Source organism: Nanorana parkeri, unplaced genomic scaffold (genome assembly GCF_000935625.1).
Source record: "Nanorana parkeri isolate BGI_ZX_2015 unplaced genomic scaffold, ASM93562v1 scaffold711, whole genome shotgun sequence".
NCBI classification, from domain to species: domain Eukaryota; kingdom Metazoa; phylum Chordata; class Amphibia; order Anura; family Dicroglossidae; genus Nanorana; species Nanorana parkeri.
The window spans coordinates 528,867-547,220 of NW_017306979.1; the positions used below are offsets into that span (position 1 = coordinate 528,867).

The 18,354-nt window shown below is 41.3% G+C and overlaps 1 protein-coding gene and 1 long non-coding RNA gene across 2 annotated transcripts; one reads left to right on the forward strand and one right to left on the reverse strand.

Moving 5' to 3' along the window:
- Positions 1-1,241: 1,241 nt before the first annotated feature.
- LOC108793019 lies at positions 1,242-14,785 on the reverse strand. The gene is made up of 3 exons (XR_001941621.1): positions 14,701-14,785; positions 13,555-13,558; positions 1,242-1,251 (listed from the first exon to the last, which is right to left on the reverse strand). It is a non-coding gene; the product is annotated as an uncharacterized LOC108793019 (long non-coding RNA).
- On the forward strand, positions 4,862-14,701 carry CSDC2 (cold shock domain containing C2). Its single transcript, XM_018563923.1, has 3 exons — positions 4,862-5,057; positions 9,288-9,410; positions 13,856-14,701. Exons 1-3 carry the CDS (start codon positions 4,888-4,890, stop codon positions 14,016-14,018), a joined length of 456 nt encoding a protein of 151 aa, XP_018419425.1. The 5' UTR covers positions 4,862-4,887; the 3' UTR covers positions 14,019-14,701.
- Positions 14,786-18,354: the final 3,569 nt, after the last annotated feature.

Consider the following 18,354-nt stretch of genomic DNA (forward strand, 5'->3'; position numbering starts at 1 on the left):
TCGTAATCACCAAAAATTAAACTTGCTTGTATCGACTAGCAAAAGGAGTGAGCCAATCTCATAAACTTGAAATTACATATTTGTTGTACATTCTGTACGGCAATGATGTATTGGAGGAGAAGGGTGCAGAGATGTCAGCCCAGGGTGATCAAGCAAACAGAAAAATGTGAGTGTGACTGATTTAAATATAGAGTTTAGCTGATTAGGGGTATGATTTTCCAAGGAACTCACTTCACCGTAGAAATGCTCCGATTCCAAATACAATAAAAACATATCCCCATGTAGACAATGCTGGTAATAGCTAACATCTCTCAAAGTGCAGGACTTACAAAATCCTCTTCTTCACATGGTAAATGCTCCAACCTTTGCCACAATTCCCATGCAAAGTTAGATTTTCAACATGCAGTCAGAAATATCAATTATAATTGCATTCAAATATCAATTATAAATGCAATTATAGTGCTGAGATGCTGAGGGTGTTTTATACAAACAGGGCCTAGGATACAGTGAAAAAGTGTGGGGGAAAATGTTCTATCATTAGTATTAGCAAAATAAGCCCCATTATTGGTGTTAGTGTGAGTAAAGTAAGTGCAAATGTTTGGTGTCAACAGGACAAAATAAGCCCCTATTGTTAGTGCCAGTATGATAACATAAACAGTAGGAGTAGGAGTAAAATGAGCCCCAGTTGGTGTCAGTAGGAGTAAAATAGGTAGGAGTAGGAATAAAATAAGCCCCAATCACTGATGTTGATGGAATAAAATAAGCCCCATCCAGCCCAAAAAAGCACCAATCATCGTTGTTAGTGTTAATGGAATATATAAAGGAACCGCACACTCAACCAAGGCTTGCTGTTTCCTGAACCTATTGAGGGACAGTTCCATGGAGCAGATGATAGAAATCCCAACTAGGAAAAATGTAATATTAGATCTCATGATATCAAATAATACAGAGATAGTTGCAGCTATAGCAACACGGGAAAACTTGGGCAACAGCGATCACAGGGTGATCACGTTCACAGTAGGTTACAGAAGAGAAAGGCAGGTTGGCTTGACGTGAACTCTAAAGTTCAAAAAGGCAAACATCAACAAGCTGCAATCCTTAATACATGATATCAAATGGGATCAACTATTTCTAACAAAGAACACTGAGGATAAGCGGACTTGCTTTAGCAGGGTGGAACAACTTATCAATAAGAAGAAGGTGGCATTTAAAAAATATCAGATGGAATGGACATCAGTAGATGCCGGATAACTGTAGTTTCTGGTTGCTTGAGAGTTGATAGTAACATGAAGAAGACACTATGAAGAAGTGTCTATTTTTTTTTTCTAAAAGGTGGCATTTTCCTTTAAGAATTTGCCAGTAATGACAAATGTGGAAATGTAAACACTGACAGAAGCAACAGTTTGTGCTAGCAAAGGGTGCCTGAAAGGGATTGAGCAGCAAGTTTTTCCTAAATAATTGGCATGTGGGGACTTGTGTGACTCGGCAAAGCGCATGGGTTCAAACAGCTGCCTTCTAAATAAGATCATAGATCCTAATCTTCATGTTGCCAGAAGGTTATGACAGTACAGGCATTAAACGTGCAGATTTTTTTACCTAATAATCTATAATGCTCACTCAGCTATCAGCCTGATAACATTTATAAAATGAATACTTCCCTCAGATACCCGAGCATAAGGTGTAAAATAATAACTGATTACAAGTAAATGAAACAACTTTTTGGATTTCAGGACATTGTAGTCTGTGGTGTGATTACAAGCAGAGGCTAAAATGATTCTAAGAAGGTAGGTTTTTAGATTTGAACACAAGCCCTTCCTTATATTATAAAATATATCTTAGAATCAAATACTAAGGGGTGATTCATGAAAAGAAACAGGAAATGGGAAGGTTTGTCCATTTGTTTTATGGAAAAATTCTAAATGATTCCTAGAAGTTATGGTTTTGTGCACATGGAGGAGAATCAATAAAAAGTTCTCAACTGGTGCGGCTGCACATGGCAACCAATCAGTTTCTAGCTTTCATTTTCGCCACAAAATTTAAAAACTGATTTGCTGTGCTCCAGTTGAGGCTAAATCTGTTTCAGACACTTGTTATGAAAGGAGAAGTATTGGGTCGAGTAAAATATGAGCATATAAAGTATGAGCAGCACAGTGACTTAGTAGTGAGGACATCTGCTTTGCAGCCCTAAGGTCCTTGGCTTGAATCCAAGGTAGGACACTATCTTCATATAGTTTGCACGTCCTCCCTGTACCTGAGTGGATTTTCCATTTTCCTCCCACTCTTCAAAGACATGCTGGTAGGTTAGTTGTCTGCTGTTTAAATGAGTGTGTGTGTACCTTAAACTATGAGCTATAGGAATCTTAAACTATAAGGCCTGGTTCACACCTGGACGTTTTACAGCGCTGATCGACGCGCTGTAAAACGCCCAGCAAGTGAAATCCCATTATTTCTTATGGGCATGGTTCCCACCTGGGCGTATTTCAGCGCGTAGGAACGCGCTGAAAAACGCCCCACGCCCAAAGAAGTACAGGAGCTTCTTTGGGGCGTAATTTCCGCGCGTATCCATTAGGTTACAGCTGGATAGCCATTGTAAACGCGCGTTTGTCACACGTTTCGTTGACTGCATATCGCGGTAAAAACGCGTGGCCCGTAACGCGCGTCAAACGCGCATATTACGAATGCCCAAGTGTGAACCCAGCCTAAGATCCTTGAGGGCAGGATTGTTGAAAATGGATAGTATGTAAAGTGCTGCATAAATTAACTGCGCCAGTGGCGGACCTAAGGATCAAAGGGCCCTGGTGCAAGATTTTTTTTCGGGCCCCCCTCCCGGCTCTTACAATGCCATACTGGCCAACTGACCACCTGAAAGCCCACACTGGCCACCAAAAAGCCCACACTGGCCACCTGAGAGCCCGCAATGGCCACCTGAGAGCAGAAAAACAAGCTCAGGACTCCCACTGATTCTACAATATGTTGACTTGTATAATAATCTCATTATATATTACAGTGTAATAATAATAGAAATAAAGTGCACAATAAATGTGCTTGAAACATCCCCAAACCATCTCTCCCCTCACATACCACCCATCCCCCGCCCTCTTGCTTCGTGGAAAAAAAATTTCAGCTAAACCGGTCCTGATTCCAAAAAGGCTGTGGACCACTGCTATAGAGGACTACAACTCCCAGCAATATGGCAATGGATAATGGCTTTGGCTACAGAGGCCTGCAACTCCCATCAATATTTTATACAGCGTTTGCAATTCTGCATTGCCGTATAAAGTTCTGCTGGATGTTGTAGTCCTCTATAGCTGTTACCATTCTGCATTTCTGTATAAAGTCTTGCTGGGAGTTGTAGTCCTCTATAGCTAATACCAGCTATAGAGGGCTACAACTCCCAGCAAGACTTTATGCAGAACAATTCCATCAGTTACAGAGGGTTACAAACAATGTGACTTAAGGCACATACCTCGTTTGACTGCCCTCGCGGTGTGAACACATGCAGCAGGAAGAGGTGGTGGGCTGTGAAATCCAGTGTCTGCTGCTCGTTCCTCCTGGCCGAGGCCCCAGCGCTGCCCCAGAGTGTGCCTGCAGGCTGATGTGATTTCGCCTCCCACCAGCTCTCTCCTCACTGCCAGGCGCCCGCCGCCATCTCTTGCCACTATCCTGGAGCAGCTGGGGCCCCAGCCTCCTCCACCGCATCTGGGGCACGGCCTCCTCCGATGCAGTCCGGAACCGCGGGGGCCCGGCCCGGCCGCCTCCACCTCATGTGTCACCTGTACTGCCGATACCCATGTAAGGGTCCCCGGGCCCCCCAGCCCCTGCTGCCTGATTGCCCTCTCTGTCTCCGTGCAGCCCTTCTGCTCTTTGTCACTGGAAAGGCAGAGCCCGCACTGAGGCATGTACAGAGCATCCAGGGCCAGGCAAAGCAATTGCATGACTGAAGGGATGCCGGGGATGTCCTGTTTAATAAAACATCCGCTTCACTGAAAAACATTATTTTTCAGTGACATTGTCACCGATGTTTTAGCAAACGGGACATCACCGGCATCCCTTTAGACGGGCTTGTTCCATGCCCGTCTAAAAATGATTTAAAGCCCGGGGCACATGGCCCCCTCTGCCCCCCCTCGCTATGCCACAGCTAGGACACCATCCCCCTCTTGTCTACGCCCCTGGTAGTGACAGCTGCACAGATTCTTCTCACCTTGACCGCTCTGTGGCTGCAGCCGCTGAGGAGGAGAAGAATGTGTACAGCTGTCACTACTGTGTGCCGCCTTCAGTGATCGAGAGCGGCGATCACTCTCCTCAGCTCTCTCCTCTCAATGAGAAGAGTGATCGCCGCTGTAGCGGCCGTTTTCAAAGGGCACCCGCTCAGTCCCCCTGCTAGTGTTCCTCCCTACAGACTGGAAGACGTTGGGGACCGGACCCTCAACTGCCTTGGGCACCCGCACCGGCTGCACCGCCGGTAGTTCCGCCCCTGAACTGCGCTATATAAGTAACTGCAATAGATAAATAGTTTGGTCACATGACAGGGGAAGTGACATTACTGCTCCCCCTAGTGTCTGACAGCTTCAAAGAAGGATGGAGCTGTGAAGGAATGGTTTGGGGGGAGCTATTACAGACTGCATAGGCAAGGTATATTATTATATTGTGTTACTGTCAAATATGCAATGCTTTTAGTGTATATTCTAGGTTTATATTATTATTTATTTTTTTTTGGGGGGGGCGGGGGTTTGCTCAATACACTCATATTTTTTGATTTGGTGTTTTGTTGTTGATTCTTTGTAGGAACAATCACAATTACTATATTAATAATTACAGTTATTAATTATTATTAAACTTTTTTTTACTTTTTTTTAGGTGACTAGATACATCGTGATATACGCCAACATGTCCTCTAACTCCACTACTCCACCACAACCTCTTCAGTCGCCAAAGTCACCAGTCACCCCATCATATCCTTTCCATAGAGAGGGAAGCCGACTCTGGGAGAGGAATCATCTTCTTTTAGGAGAGCTTCCCAGCCCACTTCCAACAAAAAGAACCCGAACATATTCAGCGTATGTATCATAGGAGTTTTCTCATAATTTTTATTTTCTCCTGTTAACTTTCAAGACTGGCCTATTGTTTAGGGCCGTTCACAATTGTGCGGCAAGGACACACAGGAAATAATTGTTTTCTATTTGCCCTGTTCACACTACAACGCAGTTGTGATCTGCAGTGCTCTGCATTTTTCCACAGCCCACTGGATGGCAACACAGGTCAACACACCGCAGTGCAGTACCCCGTGCTGCTGTGCCGGAACCAGAATGGAGTGTACAGTTTGTACACTCAAAATAAAGTTAAAGAAAAAAGAAGTAAACTGTGCCCTGCGTTGCAACATTGCAAGGCATCGCGAATAACTGCTGTCGCCCGGCGAACACTAGCAGCACAGTAAAATGCTGCATTTTACCATGCAGCTTGTGTGAACAGGCCCTTAAAACACAAAAGTTAAATGTAACCTTTGAGAAGAGGTTTATGAGTGTAAGGGTTCTTTTAAGAGCACTTAAAGTCCAACTTTAAGCTACTTTTTTTTAATGTCACCCTAAATGTTAAAAAAAGAGTCCTACCTGCAATCCAGGGCTGTCCCTCCTGAAGTACCTTTTAATTTCCCACAAGCAAGCCTCACTCTTCTGGGTTGAATAATGACAGTGGTCAATCAACCCAGATGCTTGAGGAAAGACTGTGAGTGGAGGACATCATGACCCCAACCCTGAGCTTTCACAAGAGTCTGTTGATTCAGAGAGTGGCACTGCTCTGTGTCATCCAGGACTGCCCACTGCCTGGACTTCTCCAAAGAGAAAGAGGACGTTACGTGTCATGTGGCCAGCCAGAAGACATCAGAAAAAGGTTAGTTTAAAACAAACTAGGTCAAATCTACTAAGCTCTACCATAGTAAGTATAAATGGTGTGCTTTTTTTTTTTACCAGACCTATCAGTAAATGCCTGAGATAAAGCCCAAAGTACTTACCTTGATATTGTTATGCCCTCCAGAGACAGATGATCTCCACCAAGCATATTGCACACTTGGGGAAAAGGGACACGCATGCCTAGAATCCTACTAGTGCTGGCTGTAGTTTAGTCCAATGTTTTTTCTCTTTTCTTCTCTTTTTAAAAAAAAATTCTTTATTTATTCAGGGCAGAGACATACTGCCCTGAACATTAAGAGTTTAAGCCAGTTAGCGGTATCACACAAATAGTGACAGATAATATAAAACATCTCGATCGTAGAGCCTACATTACATCCTTGTAGAGCATGAGATGAGGACAGATACTGGCAGCTAGCATATGGGTAAGAAAGACTCGAATGTCGCCATCCAATTTTTAAAAACGATAAACATATTTCAAAGTAAACAGAAATGCAGAAGGAAAGAGCAGTAAGGAGAAATGGTAAAGAAGAAGCATAAGAAAGGATAGGGGAATATATAGAAACAAAGAAAAAGGGGGGAGGTGGAAGAATGAAACAGAGAGGTAGAAGCGACACAACTAGGTTCCCCCTCCACTCTCCGCCCCTACAGCCCCAGTTTAAAAGACAGAGATTGATATTCCTGAGAGTACTTAAAGTACGTCCAATGAAACTGGGTGCAGCGGAAACTGGGTGCAGCGGAAACTGGGTGCAGCGTACAGCTGGCTCTGTCTCTAGATAGGCAGAGCGAGCTGTCAATCATGCAGCTGGGTGGATCTCGACAGTGGGGATCCGTCGCCGACTCCGGCGGTCTCAGTATACCGCGAGCTGTAGCTCGCGATATACTGATTTTTGGGTCACGGTAGGACGCCAGTTTATGTCCTCCCGTGACCCTTAGGAGAATTTATAGGGAGAAACACTTACCCCATAGTTCTCCTTTAACTGTTCACAGAAGCAAAAAAAACAACAACGTGTGGTTCCCCTGACAATTCATACCTGACCCTTTTAGGTCTGGTAGGAATTTTAAGGGGAACCCCAACACACAACAAAATGAAAAAAATGTGGGGTCCCCCCTAAAATCCAATACCAGACCCTTAATCCGGGCAGCAGCCTGGCAAGGCGCTCCCTCCTCCACATCCCCCCTGGCCTCCACCATCTCAGGCCATATGCTCTCGGCATTGGGAGGGGGACCCCCTGGAAAAGCACCTTGTCCCCATGCAATGGGGACAGGGACCTCTTGCCCACCACCCTGACCCAGTGGCTGTGGGGGCCTGCAGGCTGTGGGGCTCATCTGCATCTGGGTCCCCCCTTGGACCAAGATGCCGCCCCTTTCCTTGTGAATGAGTATGGGGTACTTGTACCCCTACTCAGTCACTAAAGGGTTAAATAAAGTGTAAATAAACACACAACGCCTTTAAAAAAAATCCTTTAATTGAGCAAAAAGCATATTCCTTTACTTAAAATTCTTTTATAAAAAGTCCCACAAAGTCATTCCAGCGTCGGCTGACAAACGAAAAAACTCAAAAAAAACTCTCCGATGCAATGTTTACATCGGCAGTGGGCAGAAATAAACATAGCCTGCTATTGGACATTTAAAATTGAAATAGCCAATAGCAGGCTGTCAATCAGCAGAGGAGCAGACCTGAAAGAGAACATTCTCTCTGACAGAAGGCAGAGGGCAGAGCAATAGCCAGGCTGCTATTCTCTATTGCAATTTAAAATGGTCAATAGCAGAATGGCTATTGCTCCTGCAAAGGAGCATACCTGAGAGAGAAAGTTCTCTCTCAAGTCCGCTCCTCTGTCTGACATCAAGCAGTGGGCGGAGCATTAGCCAGCCTGCTATTGGCTATTTCAATTTTAAATACCCAATAGCAGGCTTTGTTTCTGCCCACTGCCTTATGTAAACATTGCATTGAGAATTGTTGGGGATTTTTTTCATTTGTCGGCCGATGCTGAAATGACTTCATGGGATATTTTTTTAAACAATTTTAAATAAAGGAATTGTCAAAAATTTTAGTTTTTTGCTTTTTGTTCAAATAAAGGATTTTTGTGGTGTGTTTATTTACATTTTATTTAACCCTTTAGTGAATGAGTAGGGGTAGTAGTAACTACCTCTTTCTCATTCACAAGGGAGGGGCAGCATCTGGGTGCCCCCTTTATGGTGCCCCCCTTTTCTGCCCTGCCAGGCTGCTGCCTGGATTAAGGGTCTGGTAAGGCATTTTAGGGGGGACCCCGTTTGTTTTTTTTCATTTTTTTGGCATTATCACGTACCTGTGTGGAGACTGGATGTAGGAGGAGGCTTCCCTTGCAGCTCATGTCCTAGGGACTCTGGTATTGGGGACAGAGTCCTTAGAGACAGTGAGTGGCAGGAGGGCCAGAGGCTGTAACACCGTGCCGGCCAATCCCTGGTTTTGTAGCAGAGTTTTGTAGATCTTGATATCCGAGGTCAACAGGCCGAGGTCACACCGAGCAGGCAGAGCAGGTACAAAAGGAAGCAGGCGTAGGCAGTCTAGTAAGCAATCCGAGGTCAAGGGTATAGGCAAGCAAGAATGGTCAAACGTTCCCGAGGTCAAAGGCAGGCTGCAGGCAAACAAGGTCAAAGTCAATCCGGGTCAATAAGCGAAGGTACTGGAAACAAGGATCAGGAGACGTCAGGGCTGTTGAAGAGACAATCCAGCAATGAATAGGTGTGGAGTCTGGGTTTAAATAGGGAAGAAATGATCTGGAGAGCGTCACTTCCTGTGCGCCTTTTGGCGCGTTTTTCCGCGGACAAACCTTGGCTCGCGCATGCGCACAGGGCCATTACGGGAAGCCCGGCTTGGCGCATGCGCAGAAGCAGCAGGTCTCTGACAGGTGTTGAGGTTCCCTTTAAAATTCCTAACAGACCTAAAGGATCTGCTATTAATTGACGGGGAACCGCACACTTTTTTTTCCTTCACATCGGGGCCCCCCTAACATTCCTACCAGACTTAAAGGGTCTGTTATGAATTGGGGGGACCCCACACTGCTTTTTGTTTTTTGTTTCTGTAGAGTGTCAGAAATTAAAAAGTAACCAAGTAAACATTTTATGTCACATTTCTGCAATGAATCATCCAAAATGTATGAAAATTCAGATCCATCCGCATCCAAATACTTGACCAAATTGACTTTCAGACCCAAATCCTGAAAAACAAAACAACCAAACATCCAAAAGGAAACAAAACTATTTGCCATCATTCATCTCCTATTTATTTAGGATTTGTTACTTCTCTCTTACCACTTAGTTCTTCTCAAAAAAAAATGTCATACTTTGCACACATTTGACTGTATATATATCACTGGTTTTCTTTTCAATGGTTTCTTTTAGAACTGCCCGGGCTTCTGCAGGACCTATTTACAAAGGTGTCTGCAAGCAGTTTTCCCGATCCCAGGGACATGGGTTCATCACTCCGGAGAGTGGAACAGATGATATATATGTGCACATTTCTGAGTAAGTGTTCTGCCTATTTCAGGCTCAATTTGAGTATATTAATCCAAAAAAACAATGTCTACCCATGTGTAACAATGTCTACGCATGTCTATGCAGAGTATTTCCATAGGGATGTTCAGGATGGTTTTTACTTTGCTGAAACATTTAGGTAGGAACAGATGGGCACAGTATGTTTACATATTTACAAAGGTTTAATCACATAATGTTTTGTGCCTGGGAAGAAGTCAGCTTGGTTTGCATTGATCGCAGACAAGGCAACTCTGAAACTAGAGATTAACTGAGCTCTGAGGTAAATATAGATTACATTTTATGGCACATACACACCACATTTTTCAGGGTTCTAATTGTTTTTTTGCTTTCAAGCTGCAAGCTTTTCACACTTCATGTAGTGGCAACATTTTCAAGTGCACCGTGCTATTATAAATGTAGATTTCCTGTCGTTATATGTCTACATAAAGGCAGTTTTCTTACTCAAATCTAGATGTGTTTTGTATATTTTTTCAATATCTGTGCAGTTAAATAGTGTGAAACTTTACCTCTGTGCACAAGCTTACTGTAATTAAGACCACTCACTGCTGCTCTGTCTTCTTGTGCAGAGTGACTGGCCTTGTGTCTGCCCTTCCTGTCCTTTTCTTGAGGCAGCCTGCCGGGTCCCTTCCACATTTCTCTTCTCTACACAGGTTATAATTGGCACAGTGTTAACTATGTCTGGGTTTCCAAAGGCATTTGGTGCACACAAAGTAGAATTATATCCTGTATATTGATGAATATATTTAAATTGAAGTTATTGTGTCCACTTTAAATAGGAAACAGACTTGAAGTATGAACAATTACAGCTATAGTGTAAGTGTTAATAAAAGTTTTTTGCCTGGAGTTCTTCTTTAAAGACCTGTCAAGGTAAGTGCAAAGTGCAGCAACTACAGGCAAAGTAAAGTAACATTTGGCATTCAGTTAAAGTGACATTAAACCCTCAGATTTTTTAACATAAAACAATACTGTAATGTGTGCCTTACTGTAATCCATGGTTGTTTCCCTTCTCTTTGATGCTCTTCCTTTTAAATCTGTATCTGTTCTCATGCTTGGAGAGAACTTCCCTTTTCAGCAGACTGCCTTGTCTCAAACGGTGTCTGTGTATACGTTTCTATAGGCTGTAACCTGAGCCAGCACTACAGGAAGAGGCCCTGAGCTGCAAAGGGAAGTTCTCTCCAAGCATGAGAACAGATACAGATTTAAAAGGAAGAGCATCAAAGAGAAGGGAAACAACCATGGATTACAGTAAGGCACACATTACAGTATTGTTTTATGTTAAAAAATCTGAGGGTTTAATGTCACTTTAACTTCCATTTTGTTCATTATGTGACTACAGTAAAGTTAATTCCAATTATCTTCTATTGCTATCTACTAGAAATGAGCATAACTGCAAGCCACATTTGTTCAAAATAGAGCACACCCATCCTATTGCCTTAACATCTCTTCTGGAGTTTGCCCAGCAGCCAGTGAAGAAGCAGACAGACAGCTCATGAATGTCTAAGATGGTGATCATTTAATCAGGGAAGGGCCAGGTCCACTTTGATACACCAGGTGCCATGGTCCTTGGATCAGAGGCTTCAAATGTGTCCATGTCCAAAACATTTTAATTTTTTTTCAGAATTAGATAAATTGGACAAGATTTAGAACATCTGAATGGCTTTTACTAATATCTGGGGTTTCATTGGAAAACAATTCCCCAGTGAAAACCGCTTCATCAGGCAGGATGTGAGGGCAAATTTCCAAGAGCAACACGAACAGAAAAAAAAACATCCTTTTTTTAAAAAGTTGATTAGAGGAAAGCTGGAACCCTTGTCAGCTTTTTATTGTATATATGTATTGTGTCACACCATGTCCCTGTTGTAGATTTGCCCTCCCTTCCTGTCTGGTAAAACCATTGTCACAGGAAAGTGAGGGAAAATCCTCTCTAATGGGGTCCTGGATAGTAGTAAACATCTGAAAGGGGTTCCACCCTTCCTCACCCTATCAAAAAATCTAATTAAAAATTGTCTTCACGTACACTGTATTTTTAGTGGGTGTAAGAAAACTCAGGGCATGGACACCAGAGGGTGGAGGACTGTTGTGTGTGAAAAGTCTTAGCAGCCTCACATGCTCCGTGGTCAGGTCATGGACAGAGGTGTTTTTTTCCCCCTTTGTAAACAATGTAAAACCTGTGTCACAGGGAACAGATAACTACCAGAATATTCAGAGTTGCGTTACAAGAGCCAAAATGAGAAACGTGCTCTGTGCTTACAGCAAGGAAAGTGTAGACCTACTTTGTATGTTTGCTATATTGCTTTATTCATTGTTATGAAAAAATACATTTTAAAGTGGGATTTGTTATTTTTCTGTAGCATATTCTACTCTCTTTAACTGTCAATAGTTCTTAAGTTCTAAACTGGGACGTTCTTAAGAACAGAGTAAAAGCGTATCTGCTTTGAGCTGCATTTATATCAGTTCCTATGCATTGACAAGCACGTTTAGCTGTGTATATATGCATTTTTGTATATGTGTTTTTAAAGGTCAATTTCCCCTGACAACATTTCTGTTCCTGTTTTGGGCCAAATTATAAGTTGAAAAAATGTTTTTCGTTAGTTGCATTGCGTTTTAATGCGTTTAAATGCAACATGTTTGCATTTTAATGCACATAATCGCAGTATTGTAGTGATAACATGACAGAAAACAATTGTTTTCTTTGTGTCATTGTGTTGTTTAACAGCATTCATCTAGTGGGGAAACATGCAGGTAAACGCACATATGAATGGGCCTTTACTTGCTATTGCTTTCTTTGCACAGGGCACTTTGCAATTGGGAACAACAAACTGATCTGCCTGCCTGAGTCCGATGTTAGCTCGGGTGGATCACTACACTTTTCTGTAGTTGCTACGCTTTGCAAAAAGTGACAACACTATACACTATATTATTAATAAAGGCATTCAAATATCACATGCTGAGAAGGATTTGATACAGATCATTTTTTTAAATGATATTCTGCATTGACTGTATGGGCACATTGCAGTGCAGCCAGCTTCTGCCTTAAGGGGGTAAATGGGGACATTTTCTGACTTGTGCAACAAAAAACAGAGATGGGCTTTTAGTGGGAAGCGTGGGTTTACTAAAGGCAAATAGGCTGTTCACTTGCAATGGAATTTTCACTTTTCTGAATCAATGTGGTGAATATTCACTTTACAAAGAACACTCAATCACATGCAAGGAATATTTTTTTTTAAACTATTTTTGCTTGTACATTGTTGGATGATGATGAAGGTCAGCAGATCTTCACCACATTCACTAAGCAAAGGACAAATTACCTTACAAAGGAAAAAGCCTATTTGCTTTTAGTAAATTAACCCCAGTGGATAATTTTTGTTTGTTTTTTCTTTCAAATTTTTTTTTTATTTGGTGTTGTTTTTCAACAAAATAGAAACCATTTGAAATCAGCAATGGCAAAAGACTGTCAAAAATGGCAAAAAGTCTGACACAGCACTCATGGCCTACAAGACAAGGTGTTAAGAAAGGGTAATATATAGACACGTGCATTCGGATTTGGACAAACTTGCTGAATGACAAAATACTGTTGATTCGGCAGTTCATCCGAATTCGAAATAACAAATTTAATATATGCCAGAATATACGAAAAACTATATTGGGGCATATATTATTTCGTATTTTGTATGGGCACCTGCATCTTGCCGTGTCCAAGATGGCCGCGTACATACATGCATCGGGTGACGTCATGCGCCCGCCTCCTCCAAGATGGCGGCAAGCATGCGCAGAAGGTGCCGGTGGCCAATATGACTGCCACACGGGTTTTTTTTCAATTGTGCGCTTTCGGACTTGGAGGTTCGTTGCCTCCAAATCCGAAACAGCATAATTATTCGTTTCATCAAACTAAATGAATGAAAAGGTTTTTCCCTTTTCATTCGTTTTGTTGGAAACAAATTTTTATTCTGTGCGCAAGTCTAGTACAATAAATAGGTCAAGGTGAACTAGATATGGGGTTACGTGTTTTTGTTTTGTTTGTTTTTTTAACATTCACGTAAACCTGTCCTAGGGCAAATATAAACGAATCCTAGTGGAGCAGATAAGGATGCCAAAACATACTCGGTATCATCACCATACTTGTAAGGAGCTTTTGCTTAAGAGTTGCGGTATCTTAATAATGATATGTCTGGGCACCTTAAAGTGCCTGCACTGCTACCCTTGGTTTGTTGTTTGTTTGCTCCCAGTACAGTAACATACTTTCCATCTGATGCCATTGACAGGCAAAACTACAATCTGCCATTTTAGAAAATGACTTTCGGTTGCTTGGTGCCACTGCAGTTTTTTCTCTTGTCTTGGTACAATATTAAACTTTTGTTCCCTGAACTGAATGTGAATTTAATCTGCTTCTGATTTCTTGTTTTATTGTGTTGCAGCATTGAGGGAGAATATGTGCCTGTTGAAGGAGATGAGGTAACATACAAGATGTGCCCGATTCCACCTAAGAATCAGAAATTTCAAGCTGTGGAAGTCATTCTCACTCACCTGTCTCCTCACACAAAGCATGAGACATGGTCAGGACAGATTATCAGCTCCTAGACTGTCAAAGCCTTCCACAAGTGGTGGGGACCAAAAAGACATACGACTGCCATATTGCCCACTATCTACACCTACATTAATGATGCCAGATCTTCTTGAGAGATTGAGCCAGTTTTCAAACTGGGATTTTTTTTCTTTATTTGTAGAAGACCGATATGGGCTGGTTCAAGCTATCCCTAAGATCTGGGGGGAAATATTAATTTGTCACATGTATTAAAGCCAATATAACCCAACTGGATCACAACTTTTGTGTTATTGGAACCCCCCGGAGATCAGCATATAACAATGAATTGTAAGAACAATGCAAAATTCTCAGCTATGCTTTTATTTTATTTTTTATAACTGGGCTAGTGTGATCTTCACTGATGATCTTCTAAACTCATGAAAATGGATAGAGGTTTTAGTGTACATTTCTTGTCTGACCTCTCTCTGCTTTTATAATCTCCTATTCAGAGTTCACAGGACTTTAGGTTGTAAAGCATTCCAAATGACTTGCATCTCTATATTTTGTATCGCCGAATTATCATGCTGCATTGATATTTCTACCATACGATTTTCTAATGGATCATTTGGAGTATCTTTATTCAGTCAGTAACCGCACCACAGTGATTATTCTTCGGTCTTCACACAGTGATGACATAGGTGGAGAGGGAAATAGGAGAATATTTTATCCATTGATTACTGGATAGCGTAAATATCCACAGTCTGCTTCCAGATTTCAAATGTTAGTATATTATTGTGAAATATTTTTGGTTAGATATATATGTATGCGTGTGTGTGTGCCTTAAATCTTGTATTTTAGTACACTGTTTTGTAAATGAGAGCAAAAAATAACTTTTTTTTTCCTTTTCAGTTAAATGTATTTAACTGTTTTCTTTACTTTAATTTTTTTTAGTTCTTTGGTTTTGAAGTGTCTTTACTACCTATAACACCACAGTGCAATTGTGCAACAATGTATCCCCATTATATTATTAATCTGCATGTGATGATTCTTTGTTACATGTAATACAGCACTCTGTTTATAAGTTTACTTACAAGTCTTTCCCTTGATCAATGTTCATGGTCAGAGATCTTTAGATATTGTTTTATGCAAAGCAATCTTGCACTAAAAATGGAAACACTCAAAAATATACCACAGCCAACACAGATAAAACCAATACTGTTGTCAAATAGTTACACATTACCAATGCTATTGCTAATTCATTGCATATGTTCATATTTATATTAGCTGTATATTGCTTTTTCTATCTGCAAAATATGAGTTTTGATCCCAGACAGGGTATGAAAAAAATGTTCAGACTATATAAATTCTTACACGGTGCAGCAGGGAGACTTAGTGGTTAGGATTGCTGATTTGCAGCACTGGGATTGCGTTTGATTCCTATCAGGAACTATCTGCATGAAGATTGTTATTCTTCTGCCTGCTTGGGTTCTTTGCTGGCACTTAAGTTTTTTCTCAGTTTTAAAATTGTTCTATTGTTGGATTCTGTATAAGGCTGAAGTCAGATGGCAGTTTCTTACCATGGTCATGTTCTGAATTAAATATTTCCGCATGTCTTTCTAAAGCTGCGGCATGATGTACAACAGAAGGTTGGAATGCCATTTCTTACATTTTCCCAATATGTATGCCATTGTGGAGAGGCCACTTGCACCCACCATAACACACAGTAAAATGGTGCTTTCAAGGAAGAGGCATTCACAATATATTGCTACCAGATGTTTCAGATGTGCCAAACAGTGGAGAACCAGTACTTTAATCTGTGGCTGACATAGTGGAGTAGTGTATATAATGATGCATTTGACTTCTAATCTGAGTCTGTGCCTCAATGTCTGACAGCTCGGTAAAAAATACCTTGCAGTTTTTCATTTGAGTCAGTTTAAATTGATTTTTTTTCAAAAAAGCACCTAAAAGGCATATCAACACACATCAAAACATAGCAACTTAATATATGTATTCTGGTTTTTAAAAAATGCTAAATTGTATGTAAAATATATATATATATATAATATATATAGGCGTAAGAGCTAAGGTGCAAGGCTCCACAATTGCTGTGAAACATTGCAGAATATGTTGGAGTCTTAAATACAGAAGAAATAAAGAAGTACACTCTTACGGGACTCTAAGCTTATGAGTTTAGGAAACCGCATGGAAAATGTTTGTGTAACTTTGAGATATCAGCAGCATTATCATTAGTCCCTCCCAATATATAAAAAGTATTTGTTTAGTAGCATTGCAAGTTTTAATTGAGAGCATGATAAGGCAGCCTTTGGTCACCCATCTGTCTAAAAATTACCAGGCCCTGCATTTTTTCACTGAAGAGATTATTATATAGGGGAATAAACACATGAGTTACAGAACAATAGGAAAAGATGAAAAAAGTACTTCACAGAATAAAGCAAGTATGCACTTCAAGTTGCCTTCTATGAGCTTTGCATTTTGTGTAGGGTGTTAGGCTTTTAATTAATAAATATATAGTTTTGCTGATCATTTGTAATGATATGTTTCTGCTTATTTGCCCCATCTATATCACTGCTCTGACTTCACAATATTCGGACTGAACTGAATCTTACCCTTGCCTCATTGCTAAAATACAGTATTCCTTCTGTAATTGTAAAAAAAAAAACATTCTGATTTTAAAGCAAAGAAAAAGACTATCTACTTGTGTTGACTTGCAATATGAATAAGTTTAACTCTGGCTGTCATGGCCTAAGGCTGGGTTCACACCTGAGTGTATTTTTTCAGTTAATTTTTTTTCGCGGTTTTTAGCACGTTTTTCCGTTCAGTGAAACACGCGTTTCACTGGCGGTAGGATTGTTTTTTTTCCTTTTATTTTCTCTATTTACATTTTTTCTTTTAGTTTCACTTTTAAACTTCCCTCCGGCTACACCCCTGCGACGCGGAAGCTCGCAAGGGACGGAACCCGGAAGTCGGCAGCCGCCGGAGGACACAGCGGGGATCGCGAACAATGTAAGACCTGTACGCTGTATTCCTGAGTGTGGCTCGGGGTTACCCCTTTGTTACCCCCGATCCACACTCGGGAATACCAATGGAAACGCACGGCAAAAGGCCCCAAAGAAGCTCCTGTACTTCTTTGGGCGTAGGGCATTTTGCAGCGCGTTCCTACGCGCTGTAAAACGCCCAGGTGGGAACCATGCTCATAGGCATAGGCGTTCCTACGCACTGTAAAACGTCCAGGTGTGAACCAGGCCTAAAGGTTGCCATAAACAGCTCAGTAGTTACAAGCAATGCTACCCATTCTTGTAAATGCTTTCAGCGATTGGGCTTCTTTTGACTTCACTAAAGCACATACATTGGGCCCTGTGGCCAGCGGAGATGCTTGTTGTGGTCAGTAAGGGTAATCATTCACTTTTGTATGTAGAGCAAGGAAGGACAAAAGTGTCAAACGTGGTGCCACTGTCATCTTTGGCTATGTTTTCTGGCAGGTCTTGGCACTTCAGTGACTCCAGGGTTTCTCTCTTTTGTGCTCAGTGAGCTATCTGCTCATCTTTTAACAGTTTATTTTAGCATGAGGCTTGGTAGGTTTGCCTAATGATGTCAGAGATTAAATCAGAAATTGGTCAGAAATTCTTTGCATGTGCACAGCATGCATACGGACTTTTTTAAATGTATTTTTTATTGGTTATCACATGCATGAATTGTGTATTATATAAGTACTAAATGTTGCATTTCAACAAAGATTTCACTTAAACTTTCAACTACAGATCCTGCAATAGGAAGGACTTTGCTTGCTGAGGGGCATAACTTAGAGGGCAAGAGATTTTCAGTGCAGTTACCGACAGCAACTGCTTAGAAATCACTTTGTTGTTGTCAGGCCATTTAAAGATGGATTCTGATAAGCTGCTCTGGGATCTGCACTATGCAGTTTTGCTCTTTGTACTTTATGCTTGTATCAGAGTTATATATATACTTGGCCCTGTTTTCTTTAAATACAATAAAAGCAACATGACTAATAATGTACTGCATGACTTTCCACAATAGAAGGTGATTCTTTTTAGAATTCTGTCTTCAGTTCACAGCAAGAATTGGCTACTGCAGAGTGCTAATATTTTCTTGTGTTCTACGCCTTGTATCTGCAGTAAATGTTCGCACTCCTCAGATGTGTTGAAACTAGTTGGGCTGCAATATTAAATGTATGTAGATTCTTTGGAAACTAGGAATTGGAAAATGTACAAATAGGAAAGCAAATGCATGCTTGGGAGGACTCGATAAAAGCAAACGTTCAGCAAGGGAATATTAGGTACGTGTAGAAGACGTTTGTAACATATTCTGAGATCCTATTTCTTAGATTATCATAATATGAGCTCCAACATAGGA

What these genes read in the sequence shown, in the direction of transcription:
- CSDC2 (XM_018563923.1), top strand. Translation starts at nt 4,888, where the DNA reads ATGTCCTCTAACTCCACTACTCCACCACAACCTCTTCAGTCGCCAAAG. An exon ending in AGAACCCGAACATATTCAGC is followed by an intron (nt 5,058 to 9,287) that starts GTATGTATCATA and finishes GGTTTCTTTTAG; the next exon opens with AACTGCCCGGGCTTCTGCAG. An exon ending in ATATATGTGCACATTTCTGA is followed by an intron (nt 9,411 to 13,855) that starts GTAAGTGTTCTG and finishes ATTGTGTTGCAG; the next exon opens with CATTGAGGGAGAATATGTGC.